Here is a 21,670-nt window from a genome sequence, read left to right on the forward strand (position 1 = left end):
AAGAGAGAGAGAGAGGAGAGAGAGGAGAGAGAGAGAGAGAGAGAGAGAGAGAGAGAGAGAGAGAGAGAGAGTTGCTGAACACAGAACTCAAGCAGCCTTCCACTGAGCCACAACCCCTCAGCCCTGGTTCTGATACTACATATAAATAACCTTCCTGCGACCCATGGTGGTGGTGCAGTCATGTGTACATATGGCTGACTCCACCAGAGCCTAAGAATAGACTGGGTTCCCTGACAGAGGGCCAGAGAAGGAAGCAACAAACGGAGAGGCTGGTTTGCTATTTGCCCAGAATAGCTCCCCTCCTCAGGCCTCAGGAAGGTTGTGAGGATTGGAGAGATAACGAGGATCTGAATGACCCAGAGTTTCTACACAAACTTAATGGGGTTCTATAGAAATGAGGCATTTAAGTCCTTAAGTGCTTGAGTTATGTGCTACTTGATATAGAGAAAGGAATAGATGTTCGCTGGTCACAGGCCAGGGAGAATTCGAGTTGGTCTTGACCAGGAAGCTTCTTCCCTGCTAGCTACATACTGAATGCAGGTTGCTGGGGTAAGGGGAAGGACTGCCGTCAATAGTCTTACGGCTGTGAACCCTGTGGACTGTGGTAATGACCAATGCAGCAAGATATGCCCACGGGTGCAAGAGTGGCGTGATAGTGGATTTCTGGTTGGGTTGAGGCCCACGCTACCACTCCACAGAAGGAAAGGAGTGCCTGGCACTATAGATCTGACCAAGAATCCATGGGTAGAGAGCTCCCAGGCCCCAGTGAACTATTACTATTATTCTGCTAAATGGAAATTTAACTTACACCGTGGGATGTTCACGTATGCCGATGATCCAGCAACGCAGAATGCAGTAGACACTTGTGAACCCGCTGTCCCAGTAGATGAGCTAGTGTGTGAGCACATGGGAGTGTGTGAATACACGAATCTTGTTTTCATCTCAAGAATCCAATCTTAGCCAGGCAGTGATGGCACAGGCCTTTAATCCCAGCACTCGGAAGGCAGAGGCAGGCAGATCTCTGTGAATTCGAGGCCATCCTGGTCTACAAGAGCTAGTTGCAGGACAGGTTCCAAAGCTACAGAGAAACCCTGTCTCGAAAAATAAACAAACAAACAAAGAATCCAACCTTAGAGAACTGAGCCTCAAAGGGCCAGAGTTGGGGAATCTTTACAGCTTGTTAGTTACTTCTCTGTGAGGAAACATCTGACCCAAGCCATTGGACGGAAGGAGGAGTTTCTGGCTGTGGTTTAGCAAAGGAGGAATCTCTCATGGAAGAAAAGCATGGGACCCCAGACCACCCACACTCCCCACGTTCAGGCCGGGTCCTCTCTCCTCATCTGACTCTGTCTGGAAACACCCACACAGCCAAGAGGTGCGTCTCCTAGATGATTTCAACCCAGTCAAGCCGATGAAGATAAACTATCTCGGGATCTAAATACCGTCACTACACTGGCCCCTAGGATGGCAAAGCCCATCCCCCCTCAGGTCACAGGGCATGACTCACTGCTCTCTGGCTTCCTAGGGGTCATCTTCCTTCTTTGCTGGTCTAGGGTTTTGTTTTTTTTGTTTGTTTGTTTTTTTTTGTTTGTTTTTTTTTTCCGAGACAGGGTTTCTCTGTGGCTTTGGAGCCTGTCCTGGAACTAGCTTTGTAGACCAGGCTGGTCTCGAACTCACAGATATACGCCTGCCTCTGCCTCCCAAGTGCTGGGATTAAAGGCATGCACCACCATCGCCCCGTTCTTTGCTGGTCTAAAAGGTAAGAAAGCATCTCATGGTGATTGTAGTTTGTATCTTAGTTACTTTTCTGTTGCCATGACAAAAAATAATTTTTTAAAAAAATGGCCAAGCATATAATGTATGTGTATGGGGGGGGGGATCACAGTTCCAGAGGATTGGAGTCTATGATCACCATGGCAGGGAGCATGGAGCAGTAGGTGAAACCTTACATCTGATGCTTACGCAGAAGGTGAAGAGAGCTAACTGAGAATGGTAAGGGTTAAAAAAATGTTCCCAGTGTGTCATACTCAGTAAGGGCTGATGTGGACACAGCAGTGATGTTGAATGTGGGTGCTGGCCTGGCTCAGTGTGGATATGCCCCAATAGAACATGGCTTTGTGGGGTTTGGATTTATTGGTTTTGTTGTTGTTGGTGGTGGTGGTGGTGGTGTTATTGTTGTTTTGGATTGCTTTTTTGGCTTTTTGAGGCAAGGTTACACATTGTACCCACGCTGACCTCAAACCCGGGGCAGTTTTCCTGCCTCAGATCTCCTGATTGCTGGTATTATAGATGTGACTCCCCCGAACAGACGTTCATTCATTCGTCCCGGAAGGCTGGCTAAGAAATGATGCATTGTAACTGTGCAAAAGAACCAAACCTTATTGAACAGCACTTACTGAAGGTGGTGATGGGAGGTTCAACCCCTGTTTCCTGGAAATGCCAACAAAATAAGCTGATGAAAGAGACTATGGAGCTCCCCTCCCCCAAGCCGTCTCTGCCAGTCACGTGTGTCCTCTTCACACATACCTGTTTCCCAGCCATGAGCATGGCCATAAGCATTCAACGCTGATCCACCACTCCCATGGAAACCTTGCTGTGTTCAATCAATAGCTTCTAGAGTGTGCCAAGCACAGAGCTAGGCTAGGATTCGCAGACAGATAGAAGAAGCAGGAAACTGTCTTCCAACGCCCCCCTTCCTCAGTCCGCACTACAGTCCCACAAGCACGAAGCAATTTGGAGTCAAAGTTTGAGTTGGAAACCCAGATCCGAAATCCTGGGCCTCCTCTGCTGGGGCCACCACACGCTGGAGTCATAAAGCAGTGTCCAGGAAGGATGGTCTCGGGTGACGGTAAAATGATTGCATTTGTCACGGACTTAGACAGGGCTGTTCTTAGAGAGGGTTTCAGCTTATTAAAGGCTTAAAAAAGGAAGGCTCTCGGTTGCAGAAGTTGAAGCAATAGGCAAAATAGGAAGGAACAGTTGCGCAGAAGAGCGAGCCCAGGGCCCAAACCTTCCCATGACCACCACAGTGAATGCAGAGGATGATGTGTGGGCAGGTGAAGCCAGGGATAGCCACCCGCTAAGGAGGAGGGTCGGTTCAGCAGGTGGAACATAGGGCTTCCTCTGAAATCTCCTTTTCCCGTACTCCTCTTAGGCTGGAAGCCCTGGTGAGACCACTTAGGTCTGAGACAGAGGATATGAGTCACTGCGCTGTCCCACCAAGGCATTAGCAAACTGTGTGCGGTAAAAGGACTCACTCCACATAAATCATCACACAGAGCCCCAGAGGGAACTTTCAAAGCATAACCTCTTGATTTGAGCCACACGGTTTACCAAACCACAGTTGAAGGCTATTGATCCTTTCGGGGACATCTTGTAAAAACTGCCCAATTTGCTTGTCACATTTATCTGCACACGCTCTGTGGCAGGAATGACTCCATAGGGGTCAGTTTTCTGCTCCCACGTGTCTGGCCTCGGTAGGATTTAAAATGCAGGGAGCTACAGCAGACAGCAGACGGATACAGCAACAGGCTGGCCCCGGAGGAGAGCTCAGCTGCAGAGGAGACTGCCACCAAGAGCTGTGACATTTTAGGCCCCCAAAGCTGATTCCAGACTTCATATAAGCCCCAATCCATTTAGGATCCAGAGTCCCCTGAACCCCCTGTCTCTGTGGCCACCTCCCATACCCTACAGATAGGAGAAAAATAATGAAGATATTCTGCTGAAAGACGTTGTCAAGGGATCTTAGAAGCAAGAACATTTGTCCAATCTGTTTTCTACAGGCCACTTTACAAAACCGGTTTTGTGTGGGGGGGGGGGAGACATCTAGCCCGAGGGCGAGGGTAGGCCAGCCAGAGTTCCCGGGCCACTTCCCATGTGAAGTGTGGGACTGTAAGGTGCAGCTGGCTCAGAGAGCAAGGCAACTTTGACTCAAGGGTACAAAACACTTTCCAAAAGCCCATAGCTAGAGAATGGCTTGGCCCTACCCAACTCAGCAAACTAAGGGGCCCCAGGGGTAAAGCTGTAGGCTTTCTGTACCCAGCCAGCCTGAAGAGGGCGCTGCAGGGTGCTGGGTTGGGGACCAGGCTCTGTCCAGACATGGTTTTATCCGGATGCCTGGCTGTTGCTGAGAAGTTGGTTTCCTGCCTGGTTTTGCCGTTCCAGGCAGGTGCTGTTCTGAGAAAGAGGGCTGAGCAGGAGGGCTGGTCTTGGATGCCAGGCCTGGTTGTCAGTGAGAGGTATGAGGCAGGTGTTCTTTGGAAATAAACAGGCCCTCCCTGACTTCCAGGGTCAATTCTTGGCGGGAGGTGAGAGGTTTGGAAAATAATTATCCGGGACTGAAAAGGAAGCTATGTGCTCAGACACCTCCCCATGACCCGGATGCTGCCTTTCTGGGCCTAACCTTGCAAGCCGTTTGTCACAGTGGCACAGGTGCGGTACCAGTATGTTCCATTTGCAGCACGCCAGTGTTTTTGATTCTGACACTTGACCAAATGTGGTAGGCCGAGAAAGGCCGTCTTCAGTCCAGGGCTCCGAGGGAGCAAATCTTTAGCCCAGAACTTGTCCATTTTGCAGACATTATTAAGGTCCGCCTTGGGGACAAAAGCCTGGTAGTGCTGAAGGTCCCTAGGATCCGGCAGTTGGCTGCTGGGCATCATGCCAGTAAGGGCCAAGCGCCCTGCGGAACCTGGGAGGGCATGAGAGGCAGGTGTGGGGACCCAGGGACAACTAGAGGATGCCCCCAGCTGAGCATCCCCGGGCCGTCTAGGTCCCTGGGCGCCCGCGGGGCTGGGGTCAGGGGGCGCGCGGAAGAGGGAGGAGCAGCTTCGGGCCGGCGCCCCGTAGGGTTGAGAAAGTGAAAGGGCAGCCGCTTCAGGAAGTCGAGAGCAGGAAGCGCGCGGCGCGGGCTGCCAAGCGCAGGTAGGCGCGGGGGCGACAAGGACCCTCCCCAGCGGCGCGTACCTGCCAGCGGCCGCGCACCTGCCAGCGGGCCCGCGCCCCGCGCCCTGCGCCCCCGCTTTGGCCTCTCCGCCGTTTGTCCCCGTATGCTGTGGCTGGAGAACCCGGACCAGCCAAGTGCTTTTTCTAGAGGGAAGTCTTTGAAGTAAAGGATCCTAGAGTGGCCTTGGGCGACAGAGCCGGGCGGTCCCCGAGTTCCCGGGCGACGCCGAGTTCCCGGGGAAGAGGAAGCAGAAGGCTCCCCAGGCCCGGGGCTGGGATCGCCTAGCTGTGTTGCCGGGTCCCCTCCCAGTCCCGGGCCGCGGTGACAGCTGCGGGGAGCCGGCTGCTGGAGACCCGGCGCTTTGTCTGCAGCCGCGCGTTGGGGACGTGGGCGTGCCCGTAGTCTTCACCACCCGGCCAGGAGGCTGTACGACCGGGGAGGAGCCCGCTCGCAAAGCCCTTGGGAAAGCTCGCAGCCAGCACCCTGGGTTCTCTGGTTGTTTGTTTGCTAAAGAACTGCTTCCTGGAGCTCGGGCTCAGTGACCAACGGAGTGACAGCTCACCTTCTGGCGGTAATAAAAGCTTTAAATCACCGGAAAGTCTCCCAGGCGCATGCACCAATCTTCCAGCACTCCGGGTCCACCCTGGGATCTTGGTGACCTTACAGGTAAAGATTTACATCTGATCTGAAGACCCTTCCTTACCTCTGTCTAGGTTTGCATTCCTAAACTGCCTTTTACTGGTCTTCAGAGCTTTCTGCACCTGGGCTCCCGGTTGCCTGCTTGCCCGGCTGCCGGCCTGGAACTTAAATTGCGTGAAGTTGGGCGAGTTGGTAAATAGATTGGCTTAGCACATTGATTTCTTTTTTCATACCTGGTTAGAGGATACCTGGAAATTCCCTCTCTTGGGGGATCCGGTTTGCACCCTGTAGTCTCGAGAGTAGATTTACAGGTCCAGTTTCCTGGGCAACACATGGGTTGCGTTGTTCGTTGTGAATGGGCTAAGAGCAGTGGTGGACAGAATACTGACTCCTACTTGTATTTATGCCCAGGACAAGTGAAAATAACTGTTTCTGTTTATCTCCCGTGGGAAATGGAGCCTTTAAAGGCTTAGAAAGTGCTTAATTGGAGAGGCTGTGATTTGTCTTGGTTTAAAACAAAAACTCTTGAAACTTGGAGGGAGTTGTCTGGTTCTCAGGTTTGTCCTTAAATGCCCTCATTTTGACACGTTGCCTTAGGGTGCTATGATTTTTGTCCCCGTGTTGGAGAAAATCCTGAGGCTTTACTCTTTCTTTTGCTAACTTCTAGCCACTTCTGAGTCTCCTTGAAGGGTGGGCGGACCGAGTTCTAGGTGGCTCTGAGCCCTGGGGCTGGAAGAACAGTACTTAGCTGTGTCTGTTCTTCTACCCTTGGCCAGGCTCTGTGGGGCTAGCCTGCACAGCTTCTGAGCCTGGTAGGGGTGCTGTGTCACAATGCAGTAGTTCCTAATTGTTGTCCCTTCCCTGTCTGATAACTGCCTTCTTATCCTTTTCTTTAATGGGCTGACGTTCACTGGGTGCTTCTAAGAGGTGAATTTTAAAAACTACTTTTCTGTGTTTAGGCTATATGCCAGAGCCAGTCAGCCAAGCCAGGTGCTCCCCCTCTGGGCGCTCCCCCTCTGTGCGGGGATAGGCAGGAGGAAGTGTACCTTTGCCTGAGAAGGTGCCCCCAGGCAAATGGAAGGCCTGGGATTAGACTCCTAGCTGGGCTAGCTGGTCTCTCCTCTTAGAGCAGTGGTTCTCAACCTTCCTAACTCAGAGCCCATTGAATACAATTCCTCTTGTTGTGGTGACCCCCATGAAGTTACTTTGTTGCTACTTCCTAACTGTAATTTTGCTACCATTGTTGCAATGTAAACATCTGATATGCGAGGGTTGCCACCCACAGGCTGAGGACAACTGTCTTAGAGTGAAAGCTAAGCCTCGGGCTCCAGGAGGGTGTGTCAGTAGCCCTCCAGACTGGGGATTTTGAAGGAACAGATTTTGGGAATGTTGTCCAGGCTAGCAAAAAAAAAAAGGAGGGGGCTTTGTTAAGCTGAGTTCTCAGCGCCCCAAATGTGGAATCACCATCTGTCAATCCCAAGGTGCACTTCCTGTGAGCACGGATAGTACATGTACACACACACACACACACACACACACACACACACACACATACATCAGGGGAAGCCAGGAGTTTTCTTTCTCTTTAGACCTTCTGGAACTTTGCTGTTGGACCAGGTTTTGCTGGATGACACACATAGATTTGGCTGGTAGCAAAGGGTGAATTTTCAGTATTTTGATGGAGGAAAAAATTAGACCCTGATTATCCATCTTCAAGCCTTGTACGTTGAAACCAAATCCTTTAACCCGAAGCTACCATCACAGTTAATTCACGGGTGCACTCGAAGCCCAACAAGAACTCCTTTTGAGCAAACCTTTTTTTGAAAGATAATCATTTACATATGGAGATTTGAGGCAGACTCCTACAACTTTTGATCTAATCCGAGGCAGGGTCTTGCTACTATGCTCTAACTGGCCTGGTACTCACTAGGTAACCCTGACTGGACTCCAACTCAAAATGGTCCTCCTGCCTCAGCCTCTAGAGCGATGGGATTACAGGTATAAGCCACCAGGCTGGCTCCAGCTGAGCACCTTGCTCCTGTTCTGTGCTAGGATATAGGACAGGGAAACCCTGCCCTCCCAGAAGCCCGCAGAACCACCCACATTGGTATTAATGGACTGTCTGCTGAGTACCAGGCCCTGTGCCAAGGCCTTCCTGAGATCACGGTTTTGTATAACAATGTTGATACCATTAGGTCATCACCCTCATTTTTGAGCTGGAGAAGTTAAGGGAACAGACTGGCTTACTTCACTGTAGGTCTGTGTAGGGTCAGGAATGAGTGACACTTGCTAAGGCCCCATGGGACCCTGAGAAAGGTGGAGCTCTCCTGGCTGGGGTAGAAAGGGCCTCTACACCTCCACGAGGGTTGTGGCGCTGGTTTCTGGGCTAAACTGTCTTCAAGGTTGTTGGTTGTCTGCAGGTGAAAGGTGGGGTTTGAGACTCAAAGCCTCTATCCTGCGACTCCACTACTGAGCTACACCGCCAGGATATTTGTTGAGGCCGAGAAGTAGATTCCACTTTGGAAAAATACGATGCCTTGGGGAAAATATGCCCCGAGGGTGGTATGGGGAATCAGGCTGGGAGACCCGCTTGCCTCAGCGCTGGGCCCTTATCAGTTCTCTGGCTTTATGCTGTCCCACCTAGCATTGCCCCTCAGCGGCCCAGCCTTCGGAGCAAGCTCATTTTCCAAGCTGAAGCCGTGAGCACGGGAGGGAGATCCACAGCGGCTGCTGGGAAGTTCATCCCCAGTGTTAGGTGTGGCGGGCTCAATTGCAAAACCACAGCCTAAGCAACTGATGATTGATCCCTTCTGCAGTTTTTTACCCAGGCCCATAATCCTGTCTGGCTGAGGCTCATGGGAGTCCTAGTGAGCAGTAATGGAGCGAACTAGTCCAGTGCCCGCCTCTACCCCAAGCTCTGATAATTGTGCGTGTGACTAAACAATAGATGTATGCTTCGGGGCAGACTGGCCAGACTCACGTCTGGAAGCCTCGAAGGCAGCGTTGAGTGCCCACTTCCCTTCAGGAATCATTAGAACAGCCCGAGAGCTCCATTTGAGCATTCTGCCCCAGGGCATCCATGGTGGGAGCTTCTTCTGGTGTCAGAAGTGTAACTTTGATCAGCTGCCGGTGGCCTCTCCCCATCTGTGGAATGACTTCTCCCTGCCAGTGTCTCATAGGTATGAACATCAGGACCACAGCTTTTTAAAATTTTACTTATTAATTTAATTTTGGTTTTTGAGACAGGGTTTCTCTATGTATCTTTGGTGCCTGTCCTGGAGCTAGCTATTGTAGACCAGGCTGGCCTTGAACTCACAGAGATCCGCCTGCTTTTGCCTCCCGAGTGCTGGGATTAAAGCCATGCGCCACCAACCACCCAGGACCTCAGATAATTAATGTCTTTCTCCTGTAGAGCTCGGTCGACTCGAATGGAAGGAAGAGGGGACATGACTCAGTAGGACATGTTTGCTGTTGCTCTCCAGGCTGTGTGAACTGCAAGGCTGTCAAAAAGAAAAGAAAAGAACCTTAACCTGTTTCCTGAAGCATCTGATTTAGGGACTGGAGCTCCGAGGTCAGGGGCGACGTAAATGGCTCGACTCCCCGTGGGCATCCGTTTCATCATCTCCTTCTCCCGGGATCAGTGGTAAGCTCCGGCGTGGTGATGTGTGGGGCAGAGCAGCAGGGTGCACTGGGTGGCTTTTTCACCCATGTTTCAGTATGGAGCATGGGTGTCAGGCTTTCTCATAGCTTTGGCGTGGTGGCCCTCAAGAGTCCTGTGCTTTGGTGGTGACATCACAGACAGTATTTGGACTCCTAATCTGTCAGGAAGGAAAAAACTCATCTTTTCTCATTTATTTATTTATTTATTTATTTATTTATTTATTTATTTATTTATTTGAGACAAGGTTTCTCTGTAGCTTTGGAGCCTGTCCTGGAACTAGCTCTTGTAGACCAGGCTGGCCTCAAACTCACAGAGATCCATCCTCCTGCCTCTGCCTCCCAAGGGCTGCTGGGATTAAAGGTGTGCCCCACCACCACCCGGCTCTTTTTATTTTTGTGGTGTGTTACAATATAAAATAGTTTCCCACTAGCCCAGAACAGAGTATAACACAGGTTTATTTATTAGAGGGAAAACTCACAGAAAGAGTAGAGACCCACAGTCCTCTGCATGTGTGGGAGAACCGGAGCTGAATCCAGCAGCCAAGGGGATCCCGCTCATCCCTACGTCTCAATTTATAGTACACAGGACTATGCCCAAAGTGGGCTAGCATACCAAAGGCCATTGGCTGAAGGACTTCCCATGCTAAAGAAGCACGCCGGCACCGAGCTGAGACCTCAGCCATGCTCCTCCCCTTTTACGTTGAGTGCTCTGTGTACTAGTAAGCTAAGTGGACAAGACAAGTGAGCAAGAAAAAGGGTTTTCCTCGCATGGTCATGGAGGTTCAGAGAGACATGTGTGTCCCACGGTGTACTTAGAATCTGGGGCTTATTATCATCTCTGATAGGAGACGTGGGAAAGGGCACTTAGGAAAACAAATGGCTTTTTGAAACGAAGAAAGGAAAAGAGACGAAAGAAAAGAAAAGAAAAGAAAAGAAAAGAAAAGAAAAGAAAAGAAAAGAAAGTCCTTCAGAGCACAGGCAACAGGGGCCTGTCATGCCTATCACCAGTGGAGGAGCCACCTTGCCTTTCTGGTTGCTTCTGTGGAGACAGTTTGTGCCACTGAGGTTTTCTGTGATCTTTCTCGGGAAGCTCAGCTCTCCCTCTGCTCAGCATGGTGGTCGTCTCTACACAGTCTCGCTCTGGTCCACTCACCCACTCACACGGTCTCCTGGGCAATTCCAGAAGCTCTCAGGGTGGGTTTGGGAACCTCTGCAGCTGGCTTCCCTCCACAGCTCTCCCTTGAGGTCAGCTAGTGATCCAGTCACAACCCTTCACACACCCGTACTGGGAGAAGGTTTAGCTTGTCTTGTAGACCTTTGGTGTGCTCTTGTGTCTACAGATTGCTACTGTTTACTGTTTTTCTCGTCTGTTCCTCCTACTTTTACATAGATGGGTGTGGTAGGCACTGTACAGTTTTTATTTTTTAGATATTTCTATGTAGATTTTGCCTTTTGCAGGGCATGTAGCCCAGTGGTGGAGTGCTGGTCAACATGAGGCCCTGGGTTAAGGCTTTAATCAGTGGTCATGTTAAAATACCATGTCCAGCGTCCAGCAAGATCTTTGGCGATTCCTGTTCCATCTAGAATCTGCATGTTGCATTTTGCCACCTTATGGGGTTTGCCTCCTTCAGTCTGAAAATGTCCCATGGCCTATCTGTCTTTTATGACCTTGAATCATGGAAAGGTTCAAACACCTGTTTTATGGGTTGTCTCATTTTGGATATGCAGATGTTCTTGGCTAGAAAGTCAGACGGCGCCTTTTTGGCAGGTGGGGCTGGGGAAGAAAGGGGCTGGAGATGCTTTGGGAGAGGAGGAAGGACTAGATGTATGGGGGTTGTGGTGATATTTTGTTTGTGATCTAACAAATAAAGCTTGCTTGAAGATCAGAGTGCGGAGCTACTAGTTAGCCATAGATGCCAAACAGTGGTGGCAGACACCTTTAATCCCAGCACTCAGGAGGTAGAGTCAGGCCTGAGTTCTCAAGACTGATCCAGTCTAAAAGAGAAATAGAGCCAGGCAGTGGTGGCTCACACCTTTAATCCCAGCACTAGGGAGGTGGAGACAGGAAGGGATATGGCTGGGCAGAGAGAGGAATATAAGGCAGGAGGAGATGGGAGCTCATGCCATTCAGTCTGAGGATTTGTGGACACAGGATCTTGCCCCCTTCAACTCGAGGATTCGGTAGAGGTAAAAGATCTCTCTAATGGCTGGCTACTTTACTTCCCTGATCTTTCAGCACTTACCCAGGGATATGACTCAGGTTCTTATAATTACGACCAATTCGAATTCACGCTGCAGGAGGTGGGATGAGAAGGGACCCCAGAGGCCCAGAGCAGGTATGCACACCTAGCTCCTGGTCTCCTTCTGTGTGCGGCTGGTCTGCATACCCGGCTCGGGGTCTTCTGTGTGTGCCACTTCCTACTGACAGGAACCAGGGCCTCAGAGACCCACTCATGCCTCGGCTGGCAGGAACAGCAGAAGTTGGGCGGGAATGCCATGCAATGTCAGGAAACAAAGCCATGAGTGGAACATGAAGGAACTGTTGCTTGCTGACAAGATCTAGAACAACTTGAGACTTCAGATAATTGATCCTAGGAGCAGATGGTGGCCCCCTGACTGAGAAAAGATGTCCCAACCTGTGAGCCACTGGACAGGACCGTGCTTCCTTCCTCAGGGCTAGCCTCCGGGATCAGGGGCCTGGTAGCCGGGAACATCTCCATCATCTTGTGCATGCTCCTACCAGGTTCTTATTCTCTACTTAGTGTGGAAATCGGTCCAGTTGACAAGGCAGGCGGTGTCTTAAATGACCAGTGTCAATCACAATGACATCTGTCTCCTGATCCAGGCGCTGACAAAGTCACTGCCTTCCTTCCATATCTAGCTGCGTGGTTTCTGAGGTCAAGAAGGGTTAGGATTTGTTTCTAAACCAGCCACACTGATGAGTAATTCTCAAAAAAGCACTTGTTGAGTCCCTATGTAGCTGAGGCAAGTGACAGCCAACCAAGACCAGATGATGCCACAGCGGCTGCCGCTGCTTCTCTGAGGATCATGACACTCAAGGACACTGTATTAATTACTTGTCTCATCTCTATGACCTGCAAAAAAGCAGCTTAAGTGCTGGAGAGATGGCTCAGTGGTTAAGAGCACTGACCGGCTTTCCAGAGGTTCTGAGTTCAATTCCCAGCAACCACATGGTGGCAAACAACCATCTATCTATAAGCCATCTTCTGGCATGCAAGCATACATGCAGACAGAACACTGTATATATAATTAATAAATGAAAAAATATTTTTAAAAAGCAGCTTAAGGGCAGAAGGGCTTCTTGTGCATGTCTGAAGGTACAGTCCCTCCGTGTAGCGAGGGAAGGTGCTGTGGGCTGCCGTGATGGAAACACGAGGCTGCTTTGCTCTCATCTCCGTGGTACAGGAAGTAGGGCCAGGCTGTAAGCCTCGAGGCCCACTCCCCAGACATCTATTTCTAAGACCCCTCCCCAAAAGGTTTTACCACCTTCCAAAGCAGCACCACCAGCTAGTAACCAGATGTTCAATACAAGAGCCGTCCGTACATAGGATTGGCAGTCAAGGATAGCAATGGATACAGTCCAACACAAAATCATACATTGTCTTAAACCATGAGGGTTTATTTTGTTTGTTTTGTGGTGGGTGGTGGTGGAGTGTGTGGTGGGTGTGTATGTGTGTGTGTGTGTGTGAATTTTGGTTATTGTAACTTTACTGCATGGTTCTCAAGTTAAATAGATGTTATATTCCAATGTCAAATAGTTGGGCGTGTCTGAGCCATAGCAGATACCCCTGAGCAGAGTCTGGGAGTGCATCCGGGCCCTAAGCTGGCATCTGGCATCGATAGGATGTGCATTTTTTTTGCTAGAAACTCAGGGTTAACCCAGGCTCGATTCTTGTATTGACGTGTACCGTTTGTCGTAACCGCATAAGCGGAGCGGGCACTGGAGAGAAAACGCTGAGGCTGCCGGCTTCTCTGTTTACTCCGCCTCCCCGGGTCCACCTGTAGCATCACATAAAACCAAAGTTGTGCTCCTCTCCCAAAACAAAACACCATGAACCCGATTCTCAAAACACAGAAGCGCGTCCCTCGCAGTTCGAAAAGCTGAGGATCCAAACTTCAGAGTGCAGCAGGGTCATGGCCGTCTGACAGTACCAGGGATGTCTTCCTTTCATCCTTCAGATCTTTGTGCTACTGCATTGCCAACCAGCTAGCTACATCATACTGCTCGTGTGCTTCTCTCTCTCTCTCTCTCTCTTCTCTCTCTCTCTTGCCATATGCCCTCCTCTTTGTCTCTATGTACTTTTTCCAAACGTACACATAGAGAGGTCTCTCTATGTAGCCCAGGCTGGCCTCAAACTCACAGAGATCCACCTGTCTCTGTCTCTTAAATTCTGGGATTAAAGGCATGCACCCCCATTTCCAGCATCTTCTTTTCTTAAGAGGACACTAGTCCTTGGGTCAGAGCCATCTGAACCTGACAAGACCTCATACTAACTCATGACATCATCAGGACATTATTTCTGGACGAACTGATGCTCAGAAGCCCTGCTCCTGTCCATGCAAAATGGTTCAGCTTTGTGAATGGTGACGTGGATAACAATAAGCCATGGGTGACGGTGGTGGTGCACACCTTTAATCCCAGTACTCAGGAGGCAGAGGCAGGTGGATCTCTGTGAATTCGAGGCCAACCTGGTCTACAAGAGCTAGTTCTAGGCTCCAAAGCTACAGAGAAACCCTGTCTCAAAAAAACAAAAACAAACAAACAAAATAAAAGGATGACAATAAAGGACCAGGCAGAACAAGGGCTCCTGAGGAATCCTGAGGAACCTCAGTCTCATAGACCAGGATTGTTGTTCCGTGAAAGCCTGGGACCCACCCACTTCTCCCAGAGACCAAGCGGGGACAGATGAGCACTAGCTGAGAGCAGCTATTACTTGTAGACCCTCCTGGAAGTCTGCAACTACTGCCTTTACCCCACCCCAGGTCCTCTAGGAAGCTGATGCCTAAGGAAGAAGGGTGACTTTGGAAATTGAGGAAGTAGGTTGGGCAGCAGGGCCCTTATAGATAAAGGCTTCCTTTTCAGCCTTTGGGAAATCCTGCCTGTTCTTCATTGACCTTTGACTCCAACCCTCAGGAGGAGGCTTGTGAGCCCTGCCTCCCGGAGGCTCTCTCTGTGAAGAGTCCATTTATGGCTTCACCAGCAGGAGCATGGGCTGTCCCGAAGAGCCCCTTTGCCTGCACGCTTTGTGCCACCTTCCCCAGCCACCTGAAAAGGGGCCTGGTGGAAAGTGTGGCCAGTCAGCCTCATCTTGACTGAAACCCAGAGTGGACTAAGGAATGTAGTCTGTCAGGGCCCGGCCCTCCTCATCCCTTATCATCACAATAGGAGAGTTTCAATTCCGGCAAGGGGTTGACAGAAAGCCTGAGGCCACTGAGTCATCCTTCCCTCGACTCCTGTAGAGCCCTAAGCAGTGGTCGCTGGAAGGTGTCCAGGCTCCTGAGTCCAAATGAGAGCCTCTGAAGGGAAACCCATGCCCAGGCTGCCCGGCCTTGTGTCTGGGGAGGAGCTAGAGCCTGGCTGGGAGCTGGAAATGGCGCTGCGGAGGTCAATGGGCGGCTCACAACCAGCCTCAGGCTCAGCGCATGGGCCAAGTTAGCAGCTTTGGCCAAAGAACGAAGAGAACCTGTTCTGCCCCAGGGAGGCTTTCACAGATTGAGATGCAGCTTGTCCCTCGCCGGGGCAGCTCCAGCTCTGCCTCCTGAGTGCTGGGATGAACTGTTTGCTTTTCACAGGTTTACTTTCTTCTTGTCACCTTGTGGGCTGGGACGAGTGTCCTGTGGACTTTCCACTCGGTTTCCCCAGGGAGAAGAGAGCTCAGAGGATTCTGTATTCTGAAGCTGGTTTCTACATGCGGGTTCTTTCCTACAGAGTGACCACCCTCCTTCCTCCACCTCAACCAGGGCCTTTGTTTAAGTCTGGAAACACTAATTTTAGCCTCTTAATTTTTTTTTTTAAAAAAAGCATCTGTTTATTCCTTTTGTTTATGCGTGTATGGGTGTGGGTTTGCTCCTGTGATGATGGGTTGTGGAAGGTCAGAGTACAGCTTGCAGAATAGATTCTCTCCTTCTTCGTTCTGGGGTTCAAATTCAGGTCATCAGGCTGGGTAGCAAGCAGCTTCGTTCCCTGAGGCACCGGCTCTCCCTGTGGATCTCTTCCCCTGACTGACCCAGGCTTTAGCCCTTCCCTTCTCCAGGCGTGAGCATCCTAGGGAGACTCACTTCTTGGGGTTCATGGTTTCAGAAATCTTGTAGTCAGAGATGGGAAGAGAGACTTGTCCCCACAGTGTGTCTTCATTCTTGTCAAGCAGGTTGGCTCCGTGGGCTTTGAAGGAAATGGCAAATTCAAGAAAGGGTTTCTCTGGTGCAGGGAGTCACTCAAGCAAATGAACCGAACGAGAGACAGGGCCTGTGGGGGCCATGTAGGAGATCGAACCCTCAACCCATGGTGTCTGACACTGTTACTGGGTAGACGTCTGGCAAACATGCCTTGAGTTACAGGAGGAATCCACTCGAGAACTGTTTGTTGTTGGGACCAAGTGATAGAGAGGAGGCTGGGGCCGAAGATGTTGGCATCCCCCAGCTCCTGCAGGGCTTCAGTGTTCTCACACAATCAGGGATAGCCGTGTTTTTAATGTCCTGAGACTGTCATGAGATTGTGAGTGGGTTTGGTGTGTGGCTAATGCACAGACGACGGAGCGTGACACCTCTCATGCCCTGTCTGCTACGTGTGTTCCAGGTACCGGGCCTTCATCTTCCTGCTGACATTCCTGCTGTACGCGAGCTTCCACCTGTCCCGAAAGCCCATCAGCATCGTGAAGGTAAGAGATCACACACGGGCTCTCCGGTAATCTACCTGAAGCCTGGGGACTCCGGGATCACACACGGGGCTCTCCGGTAATCTACCTGAAGCCTGGGGACTCCGGGATCACACACGCGGGGCTCTCCAGTAATCTACCTGAAGCCTGGGGACTCCGGGATCACACACACGGGGCTCTCCAGTAATCTACCTGAAGCCTGGGGACTCCGGGAGTCGGAGGGCAGAAGGATAAAGGCCGGGAGATTGTTAGAGACTGCTTATTCCAGCATCTTCCTTTCAGGGTCTTTTGCCATGGTTTGCTTTATTTTCCTTTTTCAGAAACTCAGATCTTTACAGTGTTTCACGCTTTGTCCCCTCAGGGGCACACCTCCATCTGACTACAGCTCCAGAATCCCCAAACTTAATTAAATATTTATGTTGTATGGTTTTCTTTCCTGGCGAATCCCGTCTTAAATGTTTTCCCAAGCGGCTCCAACGCTTGGTGCAGTTTGACCCCTTGCCTGGTTCCGGGGCCCTCTCTGCGGCTCACACACTGAGTGTACACAGGAGAGCAGGGCAAGGGCCGGGGACAGGTGTTCCACTGGACCTCAAGTCCTCTCTATTGACATCAGAACTAGGGAGGAAGCAGGTGTTTTCTCACCCCACCTTACCTGTGGGCCAGTCACAGGAGTGAACAGCTTTTGACTAACGTAAAAGAAACAAGGCTGCTTCCTCTGGCCAAGACCCACCTATTTATGGCTCTGTGACGCACTTGCCTTCCATCTGCCAGTAGGGACCTGGTCCAGGACTCTGGTACTGTGACCTTCCCAGCTGAGCAGGGCTAGCTGCCCTCGAAGGGCTCCCAGCATACTTCTCCAGCGTGTTCATTTACTAAGAAGGTTCCAGAGTTTTTCTTTGGTAGCCAGGAGTTTGCTGTGGAAACAAAACACTCGGAAACCTTTAAGAGAGGTTTCAAAGAGACCTGAGGGGGTAGAAAACAGTCAGTGGCATTAAAAGCTCCCGGGTATGACATGTGACAAGGGCTCTGACATAGGCCCCAGTGACCAGCCCTGGAAATTTGAATGCTGTCTCTGTGACTCTTCCTGCTTAGAGAAATTCCTGAGTGGCCCCACACAGGAGCCTGAGTGAGCACTGAAGACCTGGGGTCAAACAAGGTCAGGGAGCCTTCCTGGGGCTTCTGGGACTCAGCTGGAAATACTGGGCCTGCACGGTAAGGGAGGGACCACTTCCAGTACCAGGTTGAAGGTGGGGTGTCACTAAAGAGTCATTGCCTGTGAGACAGGTTTGGTGACAGGTTTGCCACCAGAGGGTCTCTGGGACAGGATCTGACCCTTGGACTCTACCTGCTGAGCCGGAGGAGTTTTGCCAGGAAGGGTGTGAAAGTGGTCCAAGGTCACACTCTCCATTGGAGCCTCTGAGTTTCTTGAGGAGGGATCTTGGTTTGAGCCAGAATTCGGTAACCAATGATCTGTTGTGTTAACTGTCTAATGCGAACCTCACAGCAGCCCTTGGGTGTCATGGAGAGTAAGTGAGCTCGTGTTAGTGTCTTCTACATTGGTCCTCTGGTCCCAGGGCCTCTATTATTTTTTGAAGGTCTATCTATTTTTATTTATGTGTATGAATGTTTTGCCTACATGTATGTGTTAGGGAAAAAATCCTAAGAAGGGCAACTCCCCCAGCACAAAGAAATCCAATTAGATCAGATCAAACCGAATTAAAATGCCCATCATTTTATTAAATACAATGCTCTCAGGTGGCCGAGCGCATGGCGGGGAGACAGGAAAGCGGGGAGCACATGCAAACCCAGAACCATGTGTTTCTCCTCTGGGAGCCTACTTAAATACCCTGTGGGAGTGGTATGCTGGGATTTGGAGTCCAGACTAATGTAACTCCCAGGCCAGGAGGAGCTGGGATGGATGCCAGGGGCTGGAGGCTACTCTCCAGACTTAACAGTATGTATGTGTATTGTACGCATGCCTGGGGCTCTCAGAGGTCAGAAGAGGATGCCAAATATCCTGAAACTGGAATTATGAACAATTGTGAACCATCATGTGGGTGCTGGGAACCACGCCAGGGTCCTGTGCAAGAACAATCTGTGCTCTTAGCTGTTGAGCCATCTCTCCAGCCCTGGGTCTCTGCTCCTGACAGTGCTGGCGTGGAGTCTCCAAGACAGCTGATTACTTGCATATGGTCAGCATCTCGTGTGGTTCCCTTTACCGCCCAGACTTTCCAGTGTACCTGTGTTTGGATTAGCCTTATGCCAAGTCCTGCAGGCTGCATTGCCTCTTGATACAGACAAGACTGGCTGCACCTACGATGTAGACGTCACTGAACTTTGGGAAGCATGCTCTCGCTGCAGCTCCCACTGTAAATGACACAAATGGCCCCGGGGACGGGAATGATTCTATCAGGGACCCAGTGAGTCACCATCTGCAGTCTGTATTTCCCAGAAGGCTGTTAACAAAGCTGGAATACATTTGCTTACTGGACTTGGACCTGGCGGCTGAGAGTGAGCTGGGTTTCGCCAGTGATCATGACTCACTTCAAGTGTTGCTGGGTCAATCAGGGTTACACTTGTCCTGAATCATCACTGACTACTTTTATTTTTCTCCGATTTAAAAAAAAAATGTGCCTTTAAAAACACAATGATAAACCTAGGGCTGGTAGAACAGTGTTGTCCCTTCCCATGATCCTCCACCTGTAGCCATCTTTATTTGAGGCAGATGTTTTCCCTGGCTGGTAGACAGATGGAGTCTGTGTCAGCATGGAAGGGAACTTTGGGGGGCTCTCCTCCAAACCTGTAAATAGATGGTTTCTCAGAGAATTACTTTTACAGGGTCCCTGGAGTGTGTGTAGACAGTTCTCTTTGTGCATAGAATTGAAAACGGTAGGAACCCCAGGACAAACAGTAAACAGAAGTCGGAAGGGCCAGAGCTGTCAAGGAAGCTGTTTTCTGAAGTTTCCTTTATAGACAAGGTCTCAGGATGTGCTCCTTGCTGGCCTGGGACTCACCAAGTAGAGCACACTGGCCTCGAACTCTCGGAGATCTGCCTCTGCAGATCCGCCTCTGCCTCCCAAGAGCTGGTGACGCAAAGATTCCCAGGGAACATTTTAGTAAAAAGTTAGGGCACCTATAGCTAGGATCCACTGTCCTTTTCATCTTTTTAACTTTTTAAAAGTACATTTATTTCTTTATGTGTGGGGAGTGTGCACTGGGAGGCCAAAAGATGCCCTGTGGGAGTTGGGTCTCTCCTTCCACCTGGCTCCTCTGGCTTGTAGCAAGCACCCTGGCCTGCTGAGCTATTTGCACCAGCCCTGGCACACTCTTTTGACTGGTCAGTTCTTTTCTGTGTGTGGGAAAGAGTGTGTGAGCAGGCATGTGTGAGCATGCATGTTCGTGTGTATCTAGATGCACACATAGGTACGTATATGTATGCAGAAACCAGAGACCAACTTCAGGTGTCATTCTTAAGTCGTGTTTTACCCTGTTTGGAGTCTGAGTCTCTCGCTGACCTAGAACTCACCAAGTGGGCTAACCTGGCTAGCCCGCCTTGCGTAGAGATGCGCCTGTCTCTGCTAGGATTAAAATCACTTACTACCATACCCAGCCCCTCCCCCAGGGGTTCCGGAGTTCTAATTCAGGCTCTCATGCTCACAAGGCAGACACTTTAACTGACGAGGCTAATCTCCTAGCCCTGATCAGTTCTTATTAACCAATTGCCTTAACAAGCTGATAGATTTTTCTGTGTAGCTTGTTGAAAGATAATCCTGTAAATGTTTGCAAAGGACTGCTTTGACATAAACCGCGTTCCTCAACGGACGCATCCCCTCCCTAAAATGCCTCTTTGGCAATCAGCCCGTGGGAGCCTAGTATGTCTCCCTGCAGCCCAATGTGAGAATTTGCTCTACGTGGCTTCATTTTGCTTAATTGCCGTGCCCACCACCGAACACCTGGTCTTCAGAACAGATGTCATTGGAATATTAAAATAGAGCAATGTTACTGAAAACTAATGCATTTATTTAAATAGCCTCCGAGTCCTTCATCCTTTGGAGGCAGCCTCCCAGCGGGGCTACAGGAGAGGCAAAGATGGCATCCCTGACATGAAAGACTGGGAGGGGTATGAGAATATGTGTCCAGTGAGATTGGAGGTTAGCTGCTGGAGCTGTGCCCTAGCACCCTGGAAATCAGTCTCCAGATGCCGGCCCCAGGGGCCGGCAAGGACCTGGGCGGCGCTCTCTGTGTGAAGTCCATCCTTCAGCCACCCTGGGACTCCAGCCATTGTCACATTGGCTTCAGCGTTGGTGGCCAGGGGGTGTGAACTGAGATCAATCAGTTACAAGCAGCCGCAGTAGTCTATGGTCCCAGCCCATACCTGTCTATGACCAAGAGCCTGTGACCCTAACTAAGCAGGGTGCTGGGTGCTGCTCATCTTGGGCAGGACCGGAAAACTTCTCCTGTGGCTTAGGGAAGATTTCGGATCATTTCTAATCTGTTCTGGTTTCCATGGATGGCGTCCCCCGGGCAGGTCAAGTCCCAGAATTCTATTCTGAGTATGGCCTATAGAATGCATGTTCCTCACTTCCATGCAAGGCTAGCATGCTCGCTTAGTCCTGCAGGTGGCCCTCCCGGCCTGCAACTGTCCTCAATGAGCAGCAATGGAGAAGCCCCCTTGGGTGTGGTGTCCTTGAGAAAGAACATAGTAGAGGAGTTGGGAACTCGCACCTATGAAGTAGTCAGAAAACTGAGGTCTTGGTGGTAGAATTGGGATACACACACACACACACACACACACACACACACACACACACATTCAGCAGCCCTGGCAGCCACAGTCAGGAGCTTGAGTGGGGAAGGTCTAAGTGACCAAATTCTGTCCAGCATGACAGAGAGGTCAGAGCCTCTTTGGCCTATCAGTGTTGCCAGTGGAAGCTTGGGAGAAGATAATCAGCTTATAAAGTGGTGAGCTTTGGGCTGACATTTAAGTCAGCATTTAACAGCACAGAGCTATGCACAAAGCTATGTCGATGTGCCATGCTGTGCCCTGTGCCCAGCCAGGATGACCAAGGAAGCCTTTCAGATAACCTGCCTCACGATAGCCACTCTGTCCTGATGGAGATGGACGAGCCTGCCACCTGCATGGTGGCCAAGTGGCTCCTTGCCTGATGCTACAGCAAGACCAACTTTCTGTACCAGCCTCCAGGCCCCAGGACACTGGAAGAATTCCTTGTCTCCTGAGGGACATTCCCCCTGACCAGAAGGTCCTCCTTGCCACTTCATCTTTGTGTGACACGGGTCCTTTATGAAATCTAGTGCAGAAGACAAGTGTGAGTTCACAGATATGAAAAAGTGAGTTCCCTACTCCTCAGTTTCCCCCAGGAGATGGTCCTGGCCTACTCTTGCTACAAGTGTGGCTAGCTTCTCTGGACGGCCCCATCCCACACACTTGTGTAGAAAGTATGGTATTCGGTCTCACAGTCTCGGTTCTTTAAGTGAGCCGCAGCCTTGTGTGCATATGGGGAAACCAAGGCAG

At 50.6% G+C, this 21,670-nt stretch overlaps 1 protein-coding gene across 4 annotated transcripts in view; it reads left to right on the forward strand.

The window, feature by feature from the left end:
* The window catches only part of Slc37a1 (solute carrier family 37 member 1), a 61,850-nt gene that overhangs the window by 7,838 nt on the left and 32,342 nt on the right, over nt 1–21,670 (forward strand). The window contains exons 1-3 of one of the 4 annotated variants that reach the window (XM_050140679.1): nt 4,918–5,608; nt 8,994–9,224; nt 16,059–16,140. In XM_050140679.1, the coding sequence (XP_049996636.1) occupies nt 9,169–9,224; nt 16,059–16,140 (138 nt within the window). In that variant the 5' untranslated portion in view covers nt 4,918–5,608; nt 8,994–9,168. Of the gene's footprint in view, nt 1–4,917; nt 5,609–8,993; nt 9,225–14,712; nt 14,868–16,058; nt 16,141–21,670 lie in introns of those variants that run through there. The other 3 variants (XM_050140694.1, XM_050140687.1, XM_050140670.1) reach the window with 3 other exon arrangements.

The sequence above is a fragment of the Alexandromys fortis genome, unplaced genomic scaffold, assembly GCF_014885135.2.
Source record: "Alexandromys fortis isolate MF-2015 unplaced genomic scaffold, M_Fortis_MF-2015_v1.1 scaffold_9, whole genome shotgun sequence".
NCBI classification, from domain to species: Eukaryota; Metazoa; Chordata; class Mammalia; order Rodentia; family Cricetidae; genus Alexandromys; species Alexandromys fortis.